The 23,997-nt window shown below is 40.0% G+C and overlaps 1 protein-coding gene across 1 annotated transcript in view; it reads right to left on the reverse strand.

The window, feature by feature from the left end:
* Nucleotides 1–1,155: 1,155 nt before the first annotated feature.
* The window catches only part of LOC106146507 (zinc finger protein 10), a 32,808-nt gene continuing 9,966 nt past the window's right edge, over nucleotides 1,156–23,997 (reverse strand). Inside the window, exons 2-5 of the mRNA XM_013503580.1 lie at nucleotides 17,673–17,749; nucleotides 11,258–11,384; nucleotides 10,833–10,928; nucleotides 1,156–4,292 (exon numbers count right to left, since the gene is read on the reverse strand). Coding sequence (XP_013359034.1) covers nucleotides 2,830–4,292; nucleotides 10,833–10,928; nucleotides 11,258–11,384; nucleotides 17,673–17,705 — 1,719 coding nt within the window. The 5' untranslated portion in view covers nucleotides 17,706–17,749 and the 3' untranslated portion in view covers nucleotides 1,156–2,829. The remainder of the gene's footprint in view (nucleotides 4,293–10,832; nucleotides 10,929–11,257; nucleotides 11,385–17,672; nucleotides 17,750–23,997) is intronic.

Below are 23,997 nucleotides of genomic sequence, written 5' to 3' on the forward strand. Positions count from 1 at the left end.
CTTCCTTCTTCCTGAAACAACTTGTACACAAATAACAATTATTCTAGTGTAAACTGTTTTGTATACTATGCACTATTATAAGTAATTGTTCAGTAATCATCCAAGTATCTCTCTGCCTGCATTGCAGATAAAGGCCTCAGGCTGCTAACAGCAGTTCACGGCTCATACATATAGTAAGGTCCTCAAGGAAACAACAATGATATCACTCACATCTGATGTACATAGCACCAATTGTGTTCCAGTACTGCTTTACGTGCTTCATACATACCGTCTCACTTAACCACACAACAAACCTCTGAGGCAGACATTAATTTTACCCTCCTGGGACAGTTAGTGAAAAAGAGCCACAACTGATCAGAAATTTTCAGAGGCACAGTTAATGGGCTATTCTTCTACTCTTACGAAGGGGAACTGCTAAGTCTGGTTTGGTGACCCATACCTGTGATCCCAGGACTGAAAGTAGCTGTGACAAGAAAGTTACAAGTTATTATTCCACGTGGGTGACTTAGCAAGAACTTGCCCCAAAATTTAAAAATAAAAAAATGACTGGGAATGCAGCTCAGTGGTAGAACACCCTGGGCTCGATCCTCACTACTGGAAAAAAAAAAAAAAAAAAACAGCTAATAATGAAAATTACCTCTCATAGGACACTGTATTTGTGAACAGCAACATCCCTGGATCTTCACAGAGATATCAAGATCTCTGTCTCAACAGTATTCATTGCTCATTCAGCAATCAATGAGTATTTTCTATATTATAAAATGGCATATCCTTGATGTTGAAACACAAAGGTTATAACTAAGCAAAATCAACTTTGAATTTGATTTCCCACAGCATCACAATGGGAATGGTGTAGCACTGTGATAGGAAGAGGTGTGCTTTTGCATACTATGGACCAATTCAAAGAGGTGGAGGTAAGGGGGAGTTTTTATAAACAAAGGTGAGGAGCACTCTATCAAATATTTTGATGACCCTTGGCCATGATTAGTAACAAGGGTGATGTCAGTCCAAGTTTGAGCAGTTGCTGACTGGATTCCTTCTAAAAAAGTACACCTGTACAGGCTGAAGTGTCTTTGTGTAATGTTTCTTAGCAGTCCTTTGTGGCAGTTACTATCAAACAATCATGCATGAGACTCTTTCTTCATACCTATTGCCTTGTTTTTTGTTTGGGATGACACAAAATACTCCATTTTTATTTTGACAACTTACACATTACACATAGAGATTCATTTATAGAATGAAACAAAAACTTTACAAGGATCCTCTTCTTGAATCATTTTTGGATCAGTGGTTTACCAGAGAATCTGAACATTGAGATCTTCTCCCTAGAAGAGCAGACCCTTGTACAAATAAAACAATTTTGCATACAGTATTAAAATTTTTTTACTAATCCTCAGATATGCAACCAAATGCCCACTATTTGCCAGCCATTTTCCCAGATTACACTCCAACTGATGTAAAAGGAAAAATGCGTATCATCAGAAAGCAAGGAAGAACTCAGTAAACACAGAAGCAGATTTGAGATAAAGGACAGACATCAGGGTGGTCAACAAGAATATGCATAATCACAGCTAATGATAAAGAACTTGGCATATGCCAAGCTGTTTATGTTTACACATTTGACACTGACCACAAACATATGACGTAAGTGCTCCCATTACCTCTGAAGTTCAGAAGAGCTTATCTCCAGTTCAGGACAGGGAAGCCCAGCAGATGTACATGATCACTTGGCTACCAAGGAACAAAGCAGTATTTCAACTGCGTGGTCAGGCTCAGGTTTATGCTCTGAGCCACTGAATTTCCTTTATAAAGATGAAAGACTGCCACAAGAAAGAGGCACTGCCCTTGGCCAGTGCTGTGCTTAACTCATGAGCACATGTGCTGCAAATGCTGCACAGGTTCCTGGTCTCAAACAGACCCCCATCCAACCATGTGTCCCAAATGCCCAACATTCCCCTCATTCTCCACTAACAGAGAACTACTATTTTCAAATTCTCATGAACCTTTAGCCTCATCTCTCAAAAGTAGAACTTTAGGACCCAAACAACTTATAATAGGAAAGTTCACAGCAGGTGATCCTCAATCTTTTTTGAAAGAAAAAGAAATTGATATCCTTCTTGAGCATTTTTAAATATCTTAATTATTTCAGCAATACTGAATATGCTGGAAAACTCTTTCATAGTCCTATTATCAAAAGGATCAGTTTGATTCATTTATCTATACTTTCCATTTGATCTTCAATTCTTGCGCACATGCAAATATATTTTTAAAGTGAGTATTACTAGTAGTGTGGATGTGTGAATGCTTTTACATTATAGAGATTATTCTTGTAGTTATCCAAAATGTGGTTTATATAAGAAACAAAAAACATACTAAACTCTACTAAGTGTCTAGAAGACAAGCACAATCAAGTAAACAATGGCATATTACCTCACTGGAATATTACTATCACTTGCTAACTGTGTTTTATTCTTAACAACAAATTTGACTATACTGCCATATTTATTTACCTCTCGGAATACTAAAGCTGCATTATCTCTCAACAATTCACCTACTTAAAAGTTCCTTATCAGAACCTAGAATTTAAGGCTTGGTCAAGAATGCACCCAGGCCAATTACTTTCATGGGAATTTGTGGAAAGAAAATCTAATGTATTTATATACTGGAATGAAATGTGTGCCCCTCTGGGCCAATTCAATAGCGTGCAGTAGGGTGGTAACAAGACTGAAAGCATTTCTACACATATTCCATTTGCACAGCTTCTCTCCATGAGTTCTGCAATGTAAAATTATTGCTCTTATTAAAGCATGTTCTGTATTCCTTGCATTATTAAGTGGCCTCTGTCATGTGATTTGTCTGGTATCTAGTAAGGGAGGGGTTATTAACTAATGCTGTCCCACACTGATTACACATGAGGAACTGCTCCCCAGTATGTGCTATCTGATGGACAATAAATGGAGAATGCTGGCTAAAGATAATGCCACACTGGTTACACTTATAGGTCTCCTCTCCAATATGAATTCTCTGATGCTTAATGAGGTCATTCTTCCGAATGAAGGCTTTCCCACACTGACAACACCCATAGGGCTTCTCTCCAGTATGAATTCTTTGATGCACAATGAGGGCAGAACTCTGACTGAAAGATTTCCCACAATCATGACATTCATATGGTTTCTCTCCAGTGTGGGTTCTCTGATGTGAGAAAAGGTGAGAGCTTCGACTAAAACATTTTCCACAATCTTTACACTCAAAAGGCTTCAGTCCAGTGTGAATTCTGTGGTGGACAACAAGGTGAGATCTCTGGCTGTAAGACTTCCCACATTCATTACATTCATAGGGCCTCACCCTGACATGTGTTCTCTGATGCAGAATGAGATGTGTGCTCTGTCGGAATGACTTCCCACACTCAGGACACTCATAGGGTTTCTCTCCAGTGTGAGTCCTCTGATGCCGGATAAGCCGGGAGCTATGCACAAAGGCTTTCCCACACTGATGGCATGTGTACAATTTGTCTCCTGTATGAGTTCTCTGGTGGGTGACAAGATGTGAGAACCAGCTGAAGGACTTCCCACACTCTTTGCATTCATATGGCTCCTCACCAGTGTGAGTCTTTTGATGTCCAATGAGATGGGAACTCCGGCTGAAAGACTTTCCACATTCTTTACATTCATAGGGCTTTTCTCCAGTGTGAATAAGTTGGTGCCTGGTAAGATTAGAGCGCCAGCTGAACAATTTTCCACATTCTTTACATTCATAGGGTTTCTCTCTGTGTATACCCTTTGATGCATCAAGGGATGCACCAGAAGTAAGAGAGATGTCATTATCAGGACACTTGTAGGATTTATCTCCAATGTGAGTTCGTGTAAACTGAATAAGATGAATGTTTTGACAGAAGGTTTGGCCACATTCATTACTACTATCTGCACAGCTTTCCTGGTGCCCACTGAACAATAAATCATGCTTTAAATTTTTAGTATGTGAGCTATGTCTATGGAAATACTCTCTCAGTACTAGCTGAGCAGGGACAAGACAGCCTTCCTCATATTTACCACTTTCACAGGCCTTCTCTTGAATAAGTACTTTCTTCTGGGTGAATGCCACTTGCCTCATATGTCTTTCTTGGCTGTCATAATATTTGCCCAACTGGTTGTCACATTTCCAGACATCTTCTAGTGACAAATACCAAAGATCATTCCTTGACACTCCTTCCATTTTAATGCCAAAGGATTGTTTGTCTTTAGAAATGCTCTTTCTGGAAACTGATGATTTAATTTCAGCTGTGGTGTCTGAATCTAAAAGAAAAGAAAAAGCTTTGTATAACTAAACAAAGGATTAGGGTAAGAATGATAGAATGTATGTGGAGCCAAAGTACAAAAAACCCACATAGGGTTGCTTTCAAGTATGGTTTGATAATCTCAATGGATAAGGACAAAGGGAAAGACAGAGCAGTAAGCAGTAAGTGCATCAGGCTATACACATACAAGGAACAAAAACAGTAAGGAAGGGCCACAGCTCTGAACATGACCAAAGAAATCAAAAGAACCAATGAGGGGTAGCAATAAAGGAAATCTCATAGAAAGGGTACCCTCTCATTTCCAAATCCCAAACAGGAATGATGTAAGATCCTAACTTCTCTATTTGTTGTCAGGTCTTCCCCTCATACACATTCTTCACACTACTGCCAATTTAATATTCGTACAGCATGACTCTGGCCACATGCTAAGCAATGTCTTCTGTCTACACCACCAAAGCACTACAGAATGAGGCTCATACAGATGGCTGACACAAAGCCCTTTCAGAAAGCCACATGAGATGGAAGAGGAACAACATGAAACTGAGCGGACACAGGTTCTCACCTAAGGTCTTTCACTACTAGTCACAAATTTAAACAAGTTGCTAAACTCCCTAAAATTCATTTTGCTGTCTAGAATCCAAGAATGATACTATTTGTTGTTGGTTTTTTTTTTTTTTTTGGTTTTTCTCCGGTACCGGGAACCGAACTCACGACCTTGTGCTTGCCAGGCAGGCGCTTTTGCCGCTGAGCTAAATCCCCAGCCCCCTAGTCACAGCTATTTATAATAAATATAATTATTCCTATTTTCTATTTTGAGTCCTTGGTTCCAAGACATTGCTATTGTTTGGATGTCAAATGCCCCATGTGTTGACAGCATGGTCCCTGAGCTGGCAGTATTGGAAGAGCTTTAGGTCATCAAGGGACAGGAGGTCTGTCATCTCTTCCTCTTTGCTTCTTGACTGATGAGAGAGTTGTTTTGTTCTGCAACAGGTTCCTGCCACAATGTGCTGCCTCTTCAGAGGCCAAAAGCCCTGGGCTGACTTTGTTATAGCCTGAAAACTTCACAACTGTCAGTCAAAACAAATCTTTTCTAAGTTATTTATCTTGGATGTTTTGTTACACAGAAAAAGCTGACTCATACAGATATCAAGATTAACAACAATTACAATTTTTAAAAAGAGCAAGAAATAAGACTTCTGGAGTCTAACCCATATTCTTCTAGGCTTTTTGCCTCTCTGCTGCATATATTAATATAAATTATTTCCCTTGCTGAAGCACTATATTTGTTTCTTAATGTTTTTTATGTATAGTGTTTCATACCAAATGTAGAAAAAGCGTTACTTATACAATACCACTTCTTCTTATATAAATGGGGCTGCACTGTGTCCCCCAACAAAGATATAGTTAAGCCCTGACCCATAGTATTTCATAATGTAGCCTTTGAAAGTAAGGTCATTGCAGATGTCATGGGAGGTGGCCTTAATCCAACAGGACTAGTGTCCTTATAACAAAAGACATAGAAACAGACACATAGGGGGTGCCAACGAAGAAGGGGGCTGAGACTGGGATGATATAGCCACAAGCCAAAGCTTGTGTGATTACCAGATACTCCCCTAGAGGCTTAGTAAAAGGCCCCTTGGTTTTGAACTTTTAGCCTCCAGAAATATGAGACAATACATTTCTATTGTCCTAAGCCATCTAATTTCTGTCCTAGTTGAGTATGCCTTATCCAAAATCACTGACACTGGAAATTTTTTGATTTTGGACATTTTTCATGTGTTGAAATATGTGCATAAACTGGGATGGAGGAAAGGAGAAAAGAAGGAAGGAATATGAATATATATATATATATATATATATATATAGACACACACACAAGACAGCTAACATAATTGTACTACTACTTTCTATTAATTCATTGAAAGGAACAATTACTGCTTATATTGCTTGATCAAGCTTACATGCCTATATCTGGTAATCTGAGCAACTACTCTGAAGATAACATGCAATATAATAACCACTGTTAATTTGCTGTCTTGTTTTAAAATTGTGTACCGTTTTTACTGTTTTTTTTATTCTCTTAAAAAAAAAGAAATATGTGCATATAATAATGAGATTATCTTAGGGATGGGACCAAAATCTAAACACAAAATGCACTAATGTTTCATGTATACTTTATATATATAGCCTGAATAGAACTTTATACAGTATTTTTAGTAATTTTGTGCATGACAAAGATTGCATATATAGAACCATGAGAAAGCAAAGGTGTCACACTCAGCCACCTATGCAGGCAGCTGCTCCACGCAGCTCTCACTGTCATTCTTGATTTTGAATTTTTATGCTTCTGATAAGCAATCATTTTCTTATTCTAACTCACACATAAGTACTTAGCAGTAAGACATGACATATATTAGTACACTGAAAAACAGAAAAAAAAAAAAAAAAAGAGTCAAGAAACAGCACATACCATTTTGCCAAACTCCCTCTGTAAAACCTTCCGCACTCATGTAGCTGGACTACTGCTGCTGGCACACTGTTCAAGAAAGTCTTTTTACAAATACTCTTCAGTGATGGTAGGACACCCTGCTCATATAACTGAATTAATTAATCAGATGTGAGGAAAGTACATGTAATAAACACTATTGCTGATGAATTTCAGTTGGAGGATGAACCGAACACCTTCAGCCAACATCTGGTCTAGCTGCTCTACAGTGAGACAAGCCACTGGTACAAAATGTTTGTGAAACCAATCAGCAAAGATGTTCCTGATGATGTATGACTTTTAACATAGCAATAAGCTGGCAAGAAATCTATCCCTTTAAAACAGGGCAGGCTCAAACTCTTGCCTGTCAGCAGGTTTACACTTTCATAAGCATATTCCAGCAATTACTCTGCCTTTGGAACCATAATTCTTGCACAGGCCTCTCATCAGCTGTAGCCAGTGTCTTTCTGGGACAACAATGCCAAAATAGTGATGTTTCTTTCACCAGTACCACAGAATGTGGCATCAGATTTTCATGGACCTTTGTAAGCTCTTCAATACATTTCTTCACCATCAGTTTTCTACGATCAACAAACCATTTAGTGGCACATGTTCACTGATGCTGATTCATACTTTTGATACGCTACAGGACTCTTCGTCTATAGCTTTATGCATTTTTACCTTTTCTACTTTTCATCAACTTCTGTTCACTACTTTCAGTGCAGAGCGTCAACAGTTTATCCTGTTTCTATAGGTCATTTCAACACCAGACTTTTGTGTAAGATATTTCATACTTAATTACCATTCAGTTTCTTAAGCAGTTTGACTTTCTGTGTTAAAAACAAATGCTTCCTCTTTTTCTTAGGGTTATCTGAAGGCTTTTTTTTTTTTTTTTTTTTGACATTTTCAGTATCTTTACACAACAGGACAGAAAATAAGCAAACTACAAAGGAACTTACATAGATCTTGGCCCCATGTGGAGAATGTGGGGAACCCAGCTATACTAAGAACTCTCTTCTGCACCCTAACCAAAGTAACTCCAACTTGTGGTATACATCTAGCTGTTCAGGGCCCCTGGGCCTCCACCAGGTACTGAAACAGTATGCCAGACTGCAATGCAACACAAGGTTATTCACCAGTGGCACTGGACAGAGCTTACTAAGACTGGCAGGGTTTCCTGCTAAGGGTGGGACAGGAGCGGCATACGAACAACTTTCCCCAAGGACCCTTCCTGCTTTTGCTTCTGCTTTTGCTGTTCTAATCAGTGCTCTATAATGGTACCCAGTCAGCACAGAGGCGTTGGCAGTCTCAGTAGTGCTTCAACCTGAAAGTATACCACTGCTCTGTAAGTCACCCCAATGAACTCAATTGTTTGCCAAGTTGGACCTTGTCTGAAACATTTTTTGGACTGTCACCACTTTCTCCATTGCCATCAGTGTACACACAGTGGACACCCTTATGTGTGTTTGTGAAAGGCAATATGGGCATGCATAGAAAAGACATTACCACAGCTGACAGGGGCTGGAAGGATCTTGTTTTTCACCTGGAGACTGAAAAAATGTGTGCTGTGCACCTTCATTTAGACTTTGATCTGTCACATGAAGTCAGGTGTGGACTCTTCCACTTGTGGCATAACAGTGCTCAGTTTCAGATTTTGTAGCACTGCAGATTTCAGATTTTCAGTAGAGATGCTTCATACATTTTTTTTTGGCTTTTTTGAGACAGGGTCTCGCTGTGTCATTTAGGCCAGCCTTAAGCTTACTTTGCAGCTGAGGCTGGTCTCAAACTCCCAACAAGCCTCCTGCTTCAGCCTCCCAAGTGCTGGGATTACAGGTATGTACCACCATGCCCAGTGATTTGATTGTTATTCATTCATTCATTCATTCATTCATTCATTCATTCATTCATTCCTTTTTTGGGACCTGGAATTGAATTCAGGACCAGGCAGATGCTGTGCCCCTGAGCTATATCGCCAGCCTAATACTTTTCTTGTACCAGCTCCAGAAAACCAGTATACCTGATGAATAAGCTCTGTGCTAGGCCAGGTCCCTGACTGACTTCTTTGTACAACTGTACCCAGCAGCCCTAGTTTTCATTCCTAACTTCCATAGTTCCTTTTCTCTACACTATCCTAATGATTTTCCCCCTTTTCTCTTCTGTTCAGAGGAACAGAGAACCCATAAAGAAGTTTTCAAACTACAAATCCCAAGTAAAAGATTTAAAATAAACATGAGCAGGAGAAGCTGGAGGCATGAGTGGGTGCTTTCCTTCACTAGAATCCAAAAATTTCCATTTACCATAAAACACAGACAGACACATATGCTGCTGTCAAATTGCAGCACCCATCGATCAACGCACTGTCTTCAGCCTATTCATTTAGATAATGAAATTCACAGGGACTTGTAGATTTCTTTAAATTCCATGCATTTAAACACTTGGGGTTTCATTATGTCTTTGACCACAAAGCCTCAGTAAAAATATAAACTACTGAATCTAGTTAATGATTGTTACTTTTATAGACTTGTCATTTGACATCTAGGAAAGTCTGCTGAATGAATGGAACAAAAATGGAAGGAAGGCAGGCAAGAAGGAAGGCAGGAAGGAAGGAAGGAAGGGAAGGAAGGAGGGAGAGAGGGAGGGAGGGAGGGAGGCAGCAGAATAAAACAATTTTTCCTCCCAGGACCCAAAGTAGTTGACAGATCATGTTCTCATTAGTACAATACTAAACCGGGCATGGTGGCGCAAACCTGTAATCCCAGCACTTGGGAGGCTGAAGCAGGAAGATCACTGGGAGTTTGAGACCAGCCTGTGCTACAAAGTGAGTTCATTATGCCAGACCTGCACAATAAAACCCTGTCTCAAAAAGATTTTTTTAAAAAAATGATTAGTATAATACTGAAGGACCTGTCCTTGATACAAAATTTTAATACAATCACCTACCTGAAAATCTAATGTAAAAATATCAAAAATGTTTTATATTTCAAAGTAGAGACAACCAAAATAAAAGCTCGGAAAAGAAGCCTATATCTGAGGTCATATAAGGCTTCACAAAGAAAGAACCTGAATGTAATCTCATGGGAAAAGTAAGGCTGGGATGATCTGAGATGCAGGGGAATGCCTGACACTGTGCCCATTAGATTCTGGAGAAACAAAAAGAAATGACAGCAGATCATTCCCAGATGACCAGACAACACTGGGCTTGGAAGCTACACATACCATGTGAACATACATGGAGTCACTGGCACAAGTCCTGGCTGTTCCACATGGCAAGCAGTGGGTTATCTGCAGTATGGTGCAGACAGGAACTTTTAAGATGCCGAGAAGGATGCCAAGTCCATGAGTTGTAGAGCAAAGGAGAAGAGTGCTTACAGAAAATAAAGGAACAGAAACTGAGAGATGACTTTTTTTAACCAAGAAGGTTGGGTGTTTCACATGCAGAGATATATACATGGAGGTTGGGAAAACTTTTTAGGGATGATAATATTAAAAAGAAATATGAATAAGTGAAAAATATTAAATGAAGAGCTACCGTGGGAAATGCTGGTATTTTTAGAGTTACAATGCTAGAACATAAGGAGAGTTCAGCCAATATGAACCTGCAGGCTCTCTGTAGTTTTACAAAGAACAGGGCAAGTGGCATAAGTCCCACTGCTAGACTTACAGGGATGAGCTGAGCTATGGGAAAAGGCCACATGAGAAAGAAAAGAGAAGCAAAGACACCAGAAATGACTCTCATAAATACTCTTCAGAAATTAGAGAGTGGGGTTACTAGAATTCATGGTAATAATCAGGGAAGAAATAGTGTCGAAATAAAGAATATCAATACAAAGACAATTTTAATAGAGAGGTAAAGTATATTTGTCTCTACATGCAAATGTGTGTGTGTTACAGGAATGCAGAAAGGAGACTGGCAACTCAGAAACAGGAGGTAGATAACCTCATCCCTCTGTCAGGAATAAGGACCTGTGAGAAGAGCTGTAACCCTGTCACCAGAGGGTTACATCTCGTGGGCCATCTGGGCTACCCATTGGGGCAGCTCCTATCTGCTCTCACCTGGATGTGTCCCATGGTAAATCCCTTTCTCCACCAGCCAGGGCTCCTCCCCTTTCTCCAGCCGCAGGATCACATCTGGCTTAGGAAGCTGATGCCCTGTTCACAATGAAAGACCATGGTTAAAAGCAGGAGGGAATTCAGGAAAGTTCCAACCCATCCCAACCTTCTGCAGCATGGGGACTACTCTGAAAGTGGATGAGAATGCAGAGTAAAAAAAAGAAACATACACTTTTAAAAATTCAAAAAATTAAAACAATTTTTTCATAAAAGCAGGAGCACCAAAACCCTGCTCTATGCCCAAAGAAACGAGGTCACTGAACCCCACGCCTATACTCTGATCCATGCTTCAAGATCTATACCTTCTGAGCCATGAAGAGCCAAAGTTCCACAGTAAGCACAGCTGCAAAAACAAAGGTTAGTCTTACCCAAGGAAACCAGGTTCTTATAGTTCTCCAACATCACATCTTTGTACATGATCTGCTGAGCAGCATCCAGTAGCTTCCACTCCTCCCTGGTGAAATCCACAAGCACATCCTTGAAGGTCACCAGTGTCTGCAACACCAAACATATGTGCAGTGTGCCAGATACACACCTCTGCCCTCCCTTTCCCGGATCCCAACAGGAAAGACTGGGCTGGTGGCCCTGGAATGGGACAGAGCATAAACCAGAACTTACTGGAGGAGTAAAGGAGTATCCTCCTTGATGGTCAAATCTTAAAGAAGAACTGTTAGGTACCCACTGTCCAAAATTGAGGTTTGTGTTGTGCTTTAGATCTAGAAACTATCAGAAGCATTTTTATTCAAATTAAGCTTAAAAAGCTATAGGAGGGAGAATCAGATACCAAAATTTAGTCTATGTTTACAGTGTATTAAATTTGGAACCTAATTCAAGGCAGGAAAATCGGAGGGAGGTTGATAAGTACTAGTTAAAACTTACAATACTGAAGCAGGTATTATGACTTAAGATAATTTGCTAAAAACACTTTCCTTCAAAAAAGGGAAAGTTAGGGGCTGGGGATTTAGCTCAGCGGCAAAAGCGCTTGCCTGGCAAGCGCAAGGTCGTGAGTTCGGTTCCTGGTACCGGAGAAAAACCGAAAAACCAAAAAAAAAAAAGGGAAAGTTAGTAATTATACTTTAGTAAAGCACAACAATTTGACAAAGAAATAAGATACAGATGTGAGGCCTTTTATTAGCTATATCAAAAACAAGTTGATCATACATAGAAGAAAACCTATTTGAGTGATGTGTATTTCTCCTCAAAGACCATGAAGGTCTTGGTATATTTATTTTATCACGGGAAAATGTATAGTTGTTTTTAAATGCTGAAAGAAAAGAACTCTCAAGCCAGGACATCTATATCTGGTGAGTGTATCTTTCAAAGCTTATGCAAAGTAAAACTGACACTTTGTTGTAAGGAGATCTGGTCTGAAAGACAAGCTATAGGAAGTGAAAGGACCCCAAAAAGAAACTGAAATCTTAGGAATGAAGGAAGAATGGCAAAAGAGCAGAAATTTGAGGAAGTACATTGACTTAGTGTTCTCTTAAATTCTTCAAAATTATACAGGATGCAGCAGCAAGAAGCTCTGGAGTACTATTGCACAGTATAGTAACTACAAACAATGATATGTACCATACATCCAAAAAGCTAGAAGAAAAGAGTTTGAAAGTTCACCATAAAGAAATGATGCTTCAATAGATAAATATGTTGAATCTCATTTACATGAATCAAACATTACATGGTACACAAATTAATAGGTACAACTTTTATGTTTTATGTATCAATTTAAGTTAGTTAAAGAGAGATTAAACTTATAGGACAGCTAAAAGCAAACACTGCCACATTTTCTGGTGGGGCTTTTCAATATATGTATGTACAGGTAATATGCGTATATATACAACTTTAAGACATAGGGAAGAAAAGAGCTCCAGATTTTACCTAAAGTGGTAAAAATTAACTCTAGATTATAAAAGATTAAATATATATATTCTAACCCCTGAAGCAACCATTTAAAATGCAAAAATGTGTAACTACAAAGCCAAGATATAACTTAAAATGGAATACTAAAAATTAACACAAAGCTAGTAAGTTGAGAATGGGAGCTGAGGGTAGGGCACATACAGAAAACATACAATAAAATGACATTCAAATCCAATCATATAAATAATATAAATGGTCTAAATACACCTAAAATACAGAGATTGCCAAACTGGATTTAAGAGAAGCAAACCACAAACCTCTAGTATCTGCTACCTAAAAGAAAACCATGTTGTATATAACAAACTAGGGAGGTTAAAAGTAAAATAACAGAACCAGATATACAACGGAAACACTAATTATACATCACAAGGCTGGAGTGGCTCTATTAGTATCAGAAAATCCAGGCTGCAGTCAGTCAAATGAACATTACCACAGGTGAAGAGGAATAGGATAAAGTGAGCCACGGGTCAATCTGCCGAAAGTAATTAATAATAAAAATTACTCTAAATAGATCAAGATGTAAACATTACTCTATAAAACTTCTATAAGAAAGCCTAGGAGAAAATCCTTGCATCTTGGCTTATTCAGAAGGTTTTTAGCTGAATCTCAAAAGCATGATCCATAAAAGAATAAACTGAGGCTTTGGCATGGGGCTCATGCCTGTAACCCCAACATCTGGAGAATGAGGCAAGAGGACCAAAGGCTTGAGGTAGTAAGACCTTGCCTCAAAATAAAACCAAAAACAAAAGAATAAGCTGATAAAAGTTGACTTCATCAAAATTAAAACTTGTTTCCTCCTCAAAAGATACTGCTAAGAGAATTAAGATATAAGACAGAAGACTGGGAGATAATATTTGCAAATCATGTATCTAACCAAGTATGTGTGTGTATGTGTATGTGTGTGTGTGTGTGTGTGTGTGTGTGTGTGTGTGTATAAGAAACTCTCAAAAGTTGATGGCAAGATAATACACTAGTTAAAAACTCGGCAAAAGATTACAAAAAACATTTTATCAAAAAAGACACATAGTTGGTTAAAAAAGTGTATGTTCCATGTCATTATTCATCAATAAAATGGATGTTAAACCATTGTGAGATGCCAGGCATGGTGATGGACATCTATAATTCCAGCATTTAGGAGGCTGAGGCAGGAGTATCATATCAAGTATGAGGCCAGCCTGGGCTATATAGTGAGTTCATGGTCAGTCTGAACAGCATACTGAGACCCTGTTTCAAAACAAAACAAAGCCACTGTGAAATATGATTTGACAACTATTAGAAAGTGTAGCCAGGCGTGGTGGCACACGCCTGTAATCCCAGTACTCAGAAGGCTGAGGCAGGAGGATTGTTGCAAGTTCAAGATCAGCCTGAGCTACAAAGTGAGTTCAAGGCCAGCATGAACTGCAGAGTGAGACCCTGTCTCAAAAAAAAGAAAGTGTAAACTTTTAAACCAAACATTTGTGAGGATGCAGAGTAAGTGCTACTCATGCCCACTACTGTGGGAATGCAAAATGCTACAGTGACTCTGGAAAATACTGCATGTTTTCCACAAAGTATACCTTTACTATATGACTCATGCTGGTCAGTTTTCTGCTACTATAGCAAAATACCTGAGATAATAATCTAAAAGGAAGAAAGGTTTATTTGGCTGACAGTTTTAGAGGCTTCAGTCCCTGGTCAGTTGGCCCTGTTGCTTTTGGGCCTGTGCAGCACAGTGTGTGATAGCACAGAACATCAAGGAGTGTGTGGAGGGGACACTATTCACCTCATGGCTGGGTCTCAAAAGTAAAGAGAGATCAAGGTCCTACAATCCCCTCAAGGGCACAGCCTCAATGACCAAAGACCTTCCATCAGCCTTCCCCTCTCCAAGCCTCCACCACCTCCCAAAAGTTCAAAGCTGGAAATCAAGCCTTCAACACATGAGCCTTGGGTGACACTGCAGAGGACCTGTCATTCCTTTGCAAAAACACCTGAGAGTCTGAAAATTTATATTCATCCTAAAACTGACAGGCAAGTGTATAAAATGGCTGAGGCCTTAACTGTAGCTGCCCAAACTAAAAGGAAACCAATGATCCTTCAACACAGAATAAAAAACAAGTGTGCTACATCACGCAATAGCAATTTACTCAGCCATAAAAAATACAGGCTACTGACCAGCACAAAATAGATGAATCTCAAAGACATTATGTCATGGGAAGAGCTGTAGGTTTCACACCATACAACTCTGCTCAGAGTTCCTGGAACAGGAAGAATCCAGGGATAGAGAGTAACCACTAATTGCAAGGGGTTGCAGAGGAGGGGGAAGCACTGATAACAAAGGCGAAGCAGATGAGGGCTGGGGTGATGGATCTCTTCTCTACCTTTAATGAAATGGTAGTTATACAACTATTTGAATTTGTCAAAATGACAGGATTTAGTCAGGTGTGGTGGTGCCTGTCTGTAATCCTAGCACTCTGGGAAGTTGAGGTAGGAGGACTTCAAGTTCTAGTCCTGCCTTGGGAACTTACCAAGGTCCTCTCAAAAAAATATTTAAAGGGCTAGGGGTATAGCTCAGTGTGAAGGCCCTGAGTTTAATCCCCAAGACTGTGCAAGAAAAGGAGAGGATTTTACTGTATATAAGTTTAAAAATCAATGCAAAGCTCTTTAAGGAGTGCCCTGTGAAGTTTAATGTGCTGGACATCTTTCTCCCTTTGGGTCCCTCTCTACCTGCCATTCCCAGGCACAGAAAAAGGTTCTGGAAACCAGACTCTGTATTCATTGAGGCTATGATTGTGAAGGGGACACACACCACCTTCATGCTGGCAACTTTCTTCCTGCTTCCAGTTGGCAATCTCCATTGGTGAAATAAATCAGAGAGGCAAAAGGCAGACAGGCTCTTATGGCAAAGGCTGTATCAGCTGAAAAATAGTTTGTGAGAGGAGAAATCAATGTTTTCACCCATTTAGACCCAGAGGTAATGATGCCCCTTCCCCAACTCACTCTCACAAGGTGCCTGCTACTCTCCATGAGTCCTTGACTTGTTTGTTGGTGCTAACTGTTCCTAAGACACTTGCCCATGTTTCGTGTGACTCATCTCCTGATCTCTGCCTCTTGCTATCGGCATTCCCCTACAGAGATGCTGTGCTTCTCTGGAAGCACAGGTGAGAAGACACCACGGAAAGAAAAGCTGTGTGAAAAGGGAGTTGAGAACTACATTTGAAACCAGGCAGGTCTGAGCTGGGAGTTGGATATCTTTAACTTGGGGTTGGATAATGCTTGTTTGGTTTAACTTCATAAAGTTAGTTTCCTTAGCTGTGAAGTACAATGTTTGTAGAGAATTTACTCCCAAATAGTACAGTATCATGTTAAAGACAAGATGGGTAAAAAGAACAATCTATTGCAAACAGCATGAAGAGACACAAAGATGGGTATAGTGAGGTCAGGGAGATAGTTCAGTGGCACAGTGCCTGCCTGGCAAGTGCAAGCTCCTGAGTTCAATTCCTAGTACAAAAAAAAAAAGATGGGTACAGTGTAAGGAAACTCTGAATCATAATTTCAATAGTATTTTAGCAATCTCTTGTGTGTACCTCCTCTTCCTAGAAATTTTGATCTGCAAAAATTGCTCATTTTTTTTTTTTTTTTCTTTTTGGTTTTTTTTTCCAGTACCGGGAATAGAACTCATGACCTTGAGCTTGCCAGGCAGGCACTGTGCCGCTGAGTTAAATCCCCAGCCCCATGCTCATTTACTTTAGATACTAGTCTCCAGTACATTTTAGATATATTATTACCTCCTTTTACTCTGATATATCAAAGTACTTTTCCAATTTTGTGCTATTTGAGAATTTCTATAATAAAAGAGAAGGAAAGACCAAAGCCTAGTGATTTGTCATGAACTCACTTTTCAGCCAGTGCAGCCTGACTTCTCAGCAGCACCCAGTTTATACTCTTGCCTCCCAGGAGCTCTGCTTGCTTGCTTCGCAAGCTCCTAGTCTCCATGGACATCCTCAGTTATGGCTTTGCTTCACTTCTGCTGCCTGTCACCCTGTGCACCCTGTAGGGCACTTTATTGACACAGCACTGAGCTGCAGTCAGTCAAACCTGCTCAGGTTTCCCACACTGCCCCCACCTCCCGTTCCTTCTGCTGGAGCTGCCTTAATTCTTCAAACACACTACGCTCTCTCCGAAATCTAGGCCCTCACAAATCCAATTCTCTCATGTTTATTCGGACAACCACAAGTTATCCTTAATATCCCTGCACAAATGTCATTTTAACAAGTTTTCTCCTGAACATTAAAATTATTTAAATTTCCTGGTGTTCAATGTACACACCTAACAGCTGCCGGAAGCATCCTGGTGTGGGTCTGAGCCCTGTAGACAGCAAGAACATTAGGTCACCTGTCCACACTGCATACAAGACCCTCCTGAGGAAGAGGCTGGACAGGCACAAGGGCAGTGTCTACAACCTTGACACTCCAGGTCACCCTGCCATTAAACGTCCTGTCCTCAGAGCTCTCTACTTTGGTTGCAGTCACCCTTGGACAACTTTCTAAATTGTCCCCAAGCTCCTCCAAACCAGAACTCCCTATGGAGGAATTCACACAGCCAGTATCACACCCAAGACAGCCAGGATCAGGGTAGCCTGTGAGATGCACCAGCACTTCCAATTCTCACATCCCTTTCTCTGGGTTAACTACCTCAGTGTGGATGCATCATTCATCAGGATCTTGAGATCCCATCCCAACTGATAAAGGAAGTGAAACTGCTATTACAAATGAAGAAACACAATAGCCCTACTCTCCTGGCAGAATGTCTGATGCACAATTTCTGAAGTTTCTCTGCCCAGGAAAAAGGGATTCCTAGCTGGGTAACAAGAACGGCCCAATATACCTGGGACCTGGCCATCAGCACCACAGCTTCCATGCCCACTTCGTCCTCACGACACTTTCTCCAGTGACAGGACAGTCCTGGGAAGCAAAGTTGCAGAAGAGAAACACAAGTTATATAAATTATACTTTCATCCCTTAAATCTCTCATGTCCCTGCTAACTTTCATTTGGAATTGAATGGAATTTGGAACCATAAGCTATTACAAATCCTCTCTTAAAGTAAAAATAAAAAACAAAACTTGACCTAACATCCTCACTGCGTATGTAAGAAACATGTTCTCTCCAACTGGTCAAAAGAAGCCAGAACCTTGAAGTGCATAAGGAATAGGATGGCCCATTGCCGGCTTGAGGATGGAAGGTGCAGGTGACAAGGATATGGACAGTCCCAGGAGCCTAGCAGCTTGGGTGGGCAGCACATGAGGGACAGAAAGGGAATCCCTCCAAGGGTAAGCCTAAGTGAATTCTCCCAAGGCTCCAGGTCAGAACCCAGTCCCATGGGTGCCTTGACCTCTGCCCCTAGGCCCCAGACCCACAGAGGCTTCAGACCTACACAGCTGGGAGCTAATGATGCTCTCCGAAGTTGCTACATTGTGAAAATTTGTTAAAAGTGAACTAGAAAACTATATAGTCCACTTTTTTCTTTAAAAGACTTAGGACATGTTATGTATATATACCAACTTCCCACGATAAATCTAATCACGACGTACCATGTGTACTAATAAAAATTTTAAATTGTTTAAAGACAACTTAAATATTAAGGAGATACACACATACTTCTTCTTACACCTATACAGTTAACACTGATCATTCCTTGAATATGTTTCCTTTCTTCCTGAAGAACACTCTTTAATATTCTTCATAATGGGGGGGTCTGTCGTCTGTCAGTTGCAATTCTTTCAGTTTTTGTGTGACAATATCCTTAATGTGTTCTTTGGTTTTTTTAAATGGCTTTCTTGAGATAAATTTATATTTTAATTAGCCCATTTAAGTTTATAATTTGACAGTTTTTGGTATATTCTAGAATTTTAAAAACTATGGTAAAATATAAACAACACGTAATTCGTCATTTTAACCATTGTTAAGCATACATTTCAGGGGCATTACATCCACAATATTGTGTAACTATCAGCATTAATTTCAAATCTTTTTTAGTCTCTGCAAACAGAAACACTGTAACCATTAGGAAAAAATTCCCCACCCGCTCTCCTAGCCTCGTAACCTTCAATATACTTTCCACATCTAGAAATTTATCCTGCTAGATGTTCCATGTAAGGGGAATCCTGTAACTTGTGTTCTTTAGTCTGGCTTTAGTTTGTCTAGCATGACTCTTCCAAAGTTCATCCATGTTGTGGTGTACATTAGAACTTTAAGCCTCAATCATACTCCATTGTGGAAATATTCCACATTTTGTTTATCCACTGTTTATCAATTTTACTTATCCATCTGCTGATGGATACTTTGGTTGCTTCCAACTTTTAGTTATTGTGAATATTTCCAGGAACATAGGTATACAAGTAACTAACTGCATTTTCAAATCCTTCAGGTATATATACAAGGTTACATGGTTTTATGAACCCAGGGCTTTTTGCTCTGAGCTATAGTCACAATCTTTTTTAAATTACTTTGATTTAGTCTTTTTTGATTTAACCTTTTTTTAATTTAGTGAGACATGGTCTCACTAAATTGCCCAATCTGAGGTCAATCTTGTGATACTCCTGCTTCAGCCTCAAAGGGATTACAAGTGTGTACCACCATGCTCAACTTGTTCAGCTTTCTGAGAGATCACCAGACTATTTTCCGTAACAGCTATGTGACTTTTACATTCATGCCAGAAATATGTAAGCTTCCAACTTCTCCATATCTTTGTTAATACCACTTTCCATTTTTAAAATTATAGCCATCAAAAAAAAAACCAAAAAACCCTCCTGCATTGCTGGTAGGAATGCAAACTAGTACAACCATTATGGAAATCAGTATGGAGATTCCTTAAAGAACTGAAATTAAAAGTTCCATGCGACCCAGCTATCACTTTGCTAGGTAACTTCTCCAAAGAGCTTAAGGCATCATACACCATCAGTATTTGGATACCAATCTTTACAGCAGCAATTGCTAATTACAATTCATAATAGCTAAATCCTGGAAGCAGCCTGTATAGCTAACAACAGATGACTGGGTAAACAAAATGTGGTATTCATATATCTTAGCTACTTTTCTCTCATTGCTGAGACAAAATACCCAACACCCAAAGTTAAAGGGGAAAAAGTTCCTTTAGATCACAATTTGTACAAATTTCAGTCCTCAAGGCAGGGTGGCTTGGCAGAGAAGAATCATTCATGGCAGGCACACAGTAGCAAAACAAGCCAGAGGAGAAACAAGCCTCTTTCTGTCCCTTACACTGTATCCAGGCTATGGAGATTAGGACAGTGCCTAACCAATCAGTGGGCTGAGTAGTAATCACCCACTCTTAACCCTAGCATTGCACCATGAATCAATCACATACTCTAGAATCAGCCACTTATGAAAAAGCCCCACCTATGGCTGCATGACACTTTGGGGAGGTATCTAAACTCAATCTGTAACATTCTGCCCCTGGACCCCCAAAATTCATGTATATCCCTTTATGTAACAGGCATTTAGTCCACCTCGAAGAGCTGCCAAAGTCCTAACAGTTTCAGCACTGCTGAAAAGTCCAAGTCCAAAGTCTCCTCTGAGATGTAAGGCAAACTTACCTGCAAGCCCCTGTATAAATGAAAAGAAAGTTAAATACTTCCAACATTCAAAGGCACAAGATAGACATTTTCATTCTAAAAGGTACAAACAGGGGGAATACAAAGGAATGGGACCAAAGCAAGTCCAAAATCCCACACAGCAAATATTAAGTGCTGTAGTTCCATATCCACCATCCAAGGCAATCTGCGGCAAGATGTGAACTCCAAAGCGGACTCCACCCCCATGGCCCTGCCAGTGGTTGCGGTTCCCATAGCTTCTCTTTTGGGCCAGCTCTGTTCCCTCCTTGCAGGTTTCCTCACACAATCCACACTCCTGCCTTCTCCAAATTTCTGGGGTTTCCACTGCACTTCTGGCTTCACACTCATAGCGTCACACACTGCCCTCTCAAGGGCACACTGCCTGGTCTCCCAGGCCTTCCTCTGAAATCTCGGTGGAAGCCTTCCACCCAGACTTCACAACTCTTGCATTGCATTCTGCATGCACCTAGAACCAGCACCACATGGATGATGCCAAGGTCTGCGTCAGCTAGAGCAGTAGCCAGGCTTCATTCTCTCTTGGCTGTAAGGGTCGAGTACCTAGACTGCTGAGCACTCTGAACCTAATCCCGAGGAACAAATTATCTAGGCCGCTGCTATTCTGAAACATGGTGCTCTGGGGCCCTCTTCTCAAAGCCAGTTCTTTCACCTTTGCAACTCCAAGGCTGCAGAGGCTGGAGTCCTGCTGGTTCTTGTGAACCAGATGGCTGGTTCAGGCCATCTTTTCTGTTGTCTTCTGAAATACTTGGCTTTTTCTTGCTGGTCTTTTCAGCAACCAATTTCTCTTCTATTCCGTCTTTGCAGTCTGCAACCTTACTGGAGTTTCATTTCTGGCCAAACTCAAAATGTCTTCCAGCATTCTGCTAGGCTCTTTCCTCTTGATTCTCAGCATAAATCTGGCTAAAAGTTCCCAACAGTAGCCATGCCATTGCCTCAACATTAGACTGCCCTGAAATTTCTTCTGCAAGCTTAGTCTGCTGCCCTTAGCCTCAAGCAAAGTCTCTGGATATGGGCAAAACACAGACAAATTTTCTGTCAAGTCATAAAACACATTTTTGGACTCCAACAGCCAATGCAATCCTTCTTCCCAGCAGAAATTTCCCAAGCCTGGTCTTTACTGGCACCATTTCTATCAGCATTCTGGTCTTCTGAGTTCTGACCAGAACCTCCCATCATGTACTGCCTAAGGCATTCTAGCTCTACTTTTTCAATGTCATCTCCAAACCTTTCCTAACTCTTCCTCTTCCCACAAGTCAGCTCCCAAGGCTCCTAAACCACATGATCAGGTACAGTCACAGAAATGACTCCATTTCTCTGGTACCAAAGTCTGTCTGAGTTACTTTTCTTTTCCTGCTAAGACAGAATACCCAACACCCAAAATTAAAGGAGGAAAGATGTATTTAGATCACAGTTTAGGCAAGTTTTAGTCCATAGTGATTTGGCTCCAAGGCAGGGTGGCTTGGCAGAGGAGAACCATTCACAGCAGGCAGACCGTAGCAAAGCAAGCAAGGGATGGGAGAAGACAAGCCTCCTTCTGTCCCTTATATTGTATCCTGGCTATGAGGTTTAGAGCAGTGCCTAACCAATCAGTGAACTGATTTAGTAAATACCCACCCTTAATCCTAGTGAAGCAGAAATCCTGACTTAACTGCAGCCATTTTATTCAATACAGCTGCAGTCATTCTGTTCTCTGCCACTGAATTCAGCTAAATCATTTGTCATCAAATTGAAACTTCTGTGAACATGCTAAAAACAACTTTCCTACATATAACAATACTAGCCACGAGATACCCATTGTACCATACCCTTTAGCTAAAAGCTTATCTTGGGGCTGGGGATTTAGCTCAGCGGCAAAAGCGCCTGCCTGGCAAGCGCAAGGTCGTGAGTTCGGTTCCTGGTACCGGAGAAAAACCAAAAAAAAAATAAAATAAAATAAAAGCTTATCTCATTCTTTTATTTTCTTATCTCGTTCTTGTAACTTCTGTTTGCCACCCTATAAATAAAATAAACTCTCTGTACCTAGGGCCTCAGATTTTGGAGATTACTCCTCTGGGGTCTGCTAGCATCACTAAAACTTCATTTCTTCTCCTGAGCTCCCAGCCACTGTTGGCTCAATTTTTCCCACAACAGTAGCATCTTTAATCCTACCATTGCACCATGAATCAGTCACACACTCACACCATCCATCAGCCACCTCTGAAAAATCCCCAATTATGACTGCATGAGGCTTTTGTGGGGTACATCTAGACACAACCCATAACACTATGTATAATGAAATTCTACTTGGCTATAAAGAATGACAAATTTGAGGCATTTATCAGAAAATGGATGCAACTGGAAAATACAATATTGAGTGAAATAAATCAGATACACAAGTTTAAATACTGTACAGTATCTCTCATTTGAGTGAAGCAAAGTACAAGCAAAGAAAATGATAAAAAATGGATAGAAAGGAAAAAGAGGACAGATCTCATCCAATAGGGAAGTGGTTCAAGGGAACAAGGAGAGGGGTAAGGAGGAAGGGAAGGGCAAATGAGAGGAATAAAGACGTGCCATGTACAAGATCCTAGTAACACCAATCAATGTAAACATTACATGGCATAACATAAGCTAAGACAAATAATACCAACAGGTACAAAAAAGGTGATAGGGAAACCAGAGGAGGAAGGGGTAAGGACAGAAGGGAAAGGGGATTAGCAAAACATGCTGTAGCATGCACATTTAACTACTCCCCCAAATGACTGTGAACTGAATTGCAAACATGTACTAACGAAATAAAATTAATTGTTTAAAAAGAGGCCTACTAAAACTAGTCTTGGGAAGTTCATTTGCTCTCCTCCCCAATTATTTCTGGTGGGCTTTTTGTCCCTAATCTTTCTTACAGGACCTAAGACAACAAGCCTAGGCCATGTCAGATACCAACTCTAACTTTGGAGAAATGATATAAGCCTAGCTTCCTGGATTACTTGGTGGAAATGGTTCAAAACTACTGCAGTCTTTGTTCTTGTAATCCTTATATTTGGACCATGTATAATAAACTGTCTCCTACACTTTAAAAAAATTATTGCTACCTTGAGCATATGTAGTGATAGTTTACTGTGGTTTTGACTTGCATTTCCCTAATTTCTACAATATTTAGTATATTTTTTTATGTTTACTGGCTATTTGGAAATCTTTGCAGAGCTGTCTATTCAAGTCCTTTGCCCATTTTTAAATTGGGTTATCTGTTTACGTTATTGAGTTGTAAGTATTCTCTATATATTCTACCTACTAAACATTTACCAGACCTATGATTTATAGATATTTTCTCCCATTCTCTAGGTTGTCTTCATCTTTGAATGATTTTTTTCTAAGTATATGATTTATAAGGCTTTTAGCACCTTATAAATATAGCTCCACTTTTCTTATCTGCATTATTTCTGGTAAGAAATCCAGCATCACCCTTTCTCCTCTGTACACAGCATGTACTTTTCCTCTAGCTGCTTTTAAGATTTGCTCCTTTAACATAATCTGATTTTAATTCTCTTTGGTGTAGTTTTATGTGTTTAGGTTTCCTCTTGTT

The sequence above is a fragment of the Chinchilla lanigera genome, unplaced genomic scaffold (assembly GCF_000276665.1).
Source record: "Chinchilla lanigera isolate Chin_1 unplaced genomic scaffold, ChiLan1.0 scaffold00081, whole genome shotgun sequence".
NCBI classification, from domain to species: Eukaryota; Metazoa; Chordata; class Mammalia; order Rodentia; family Chinchillidae; genus Chinchilla; species Chinchilla lanigera.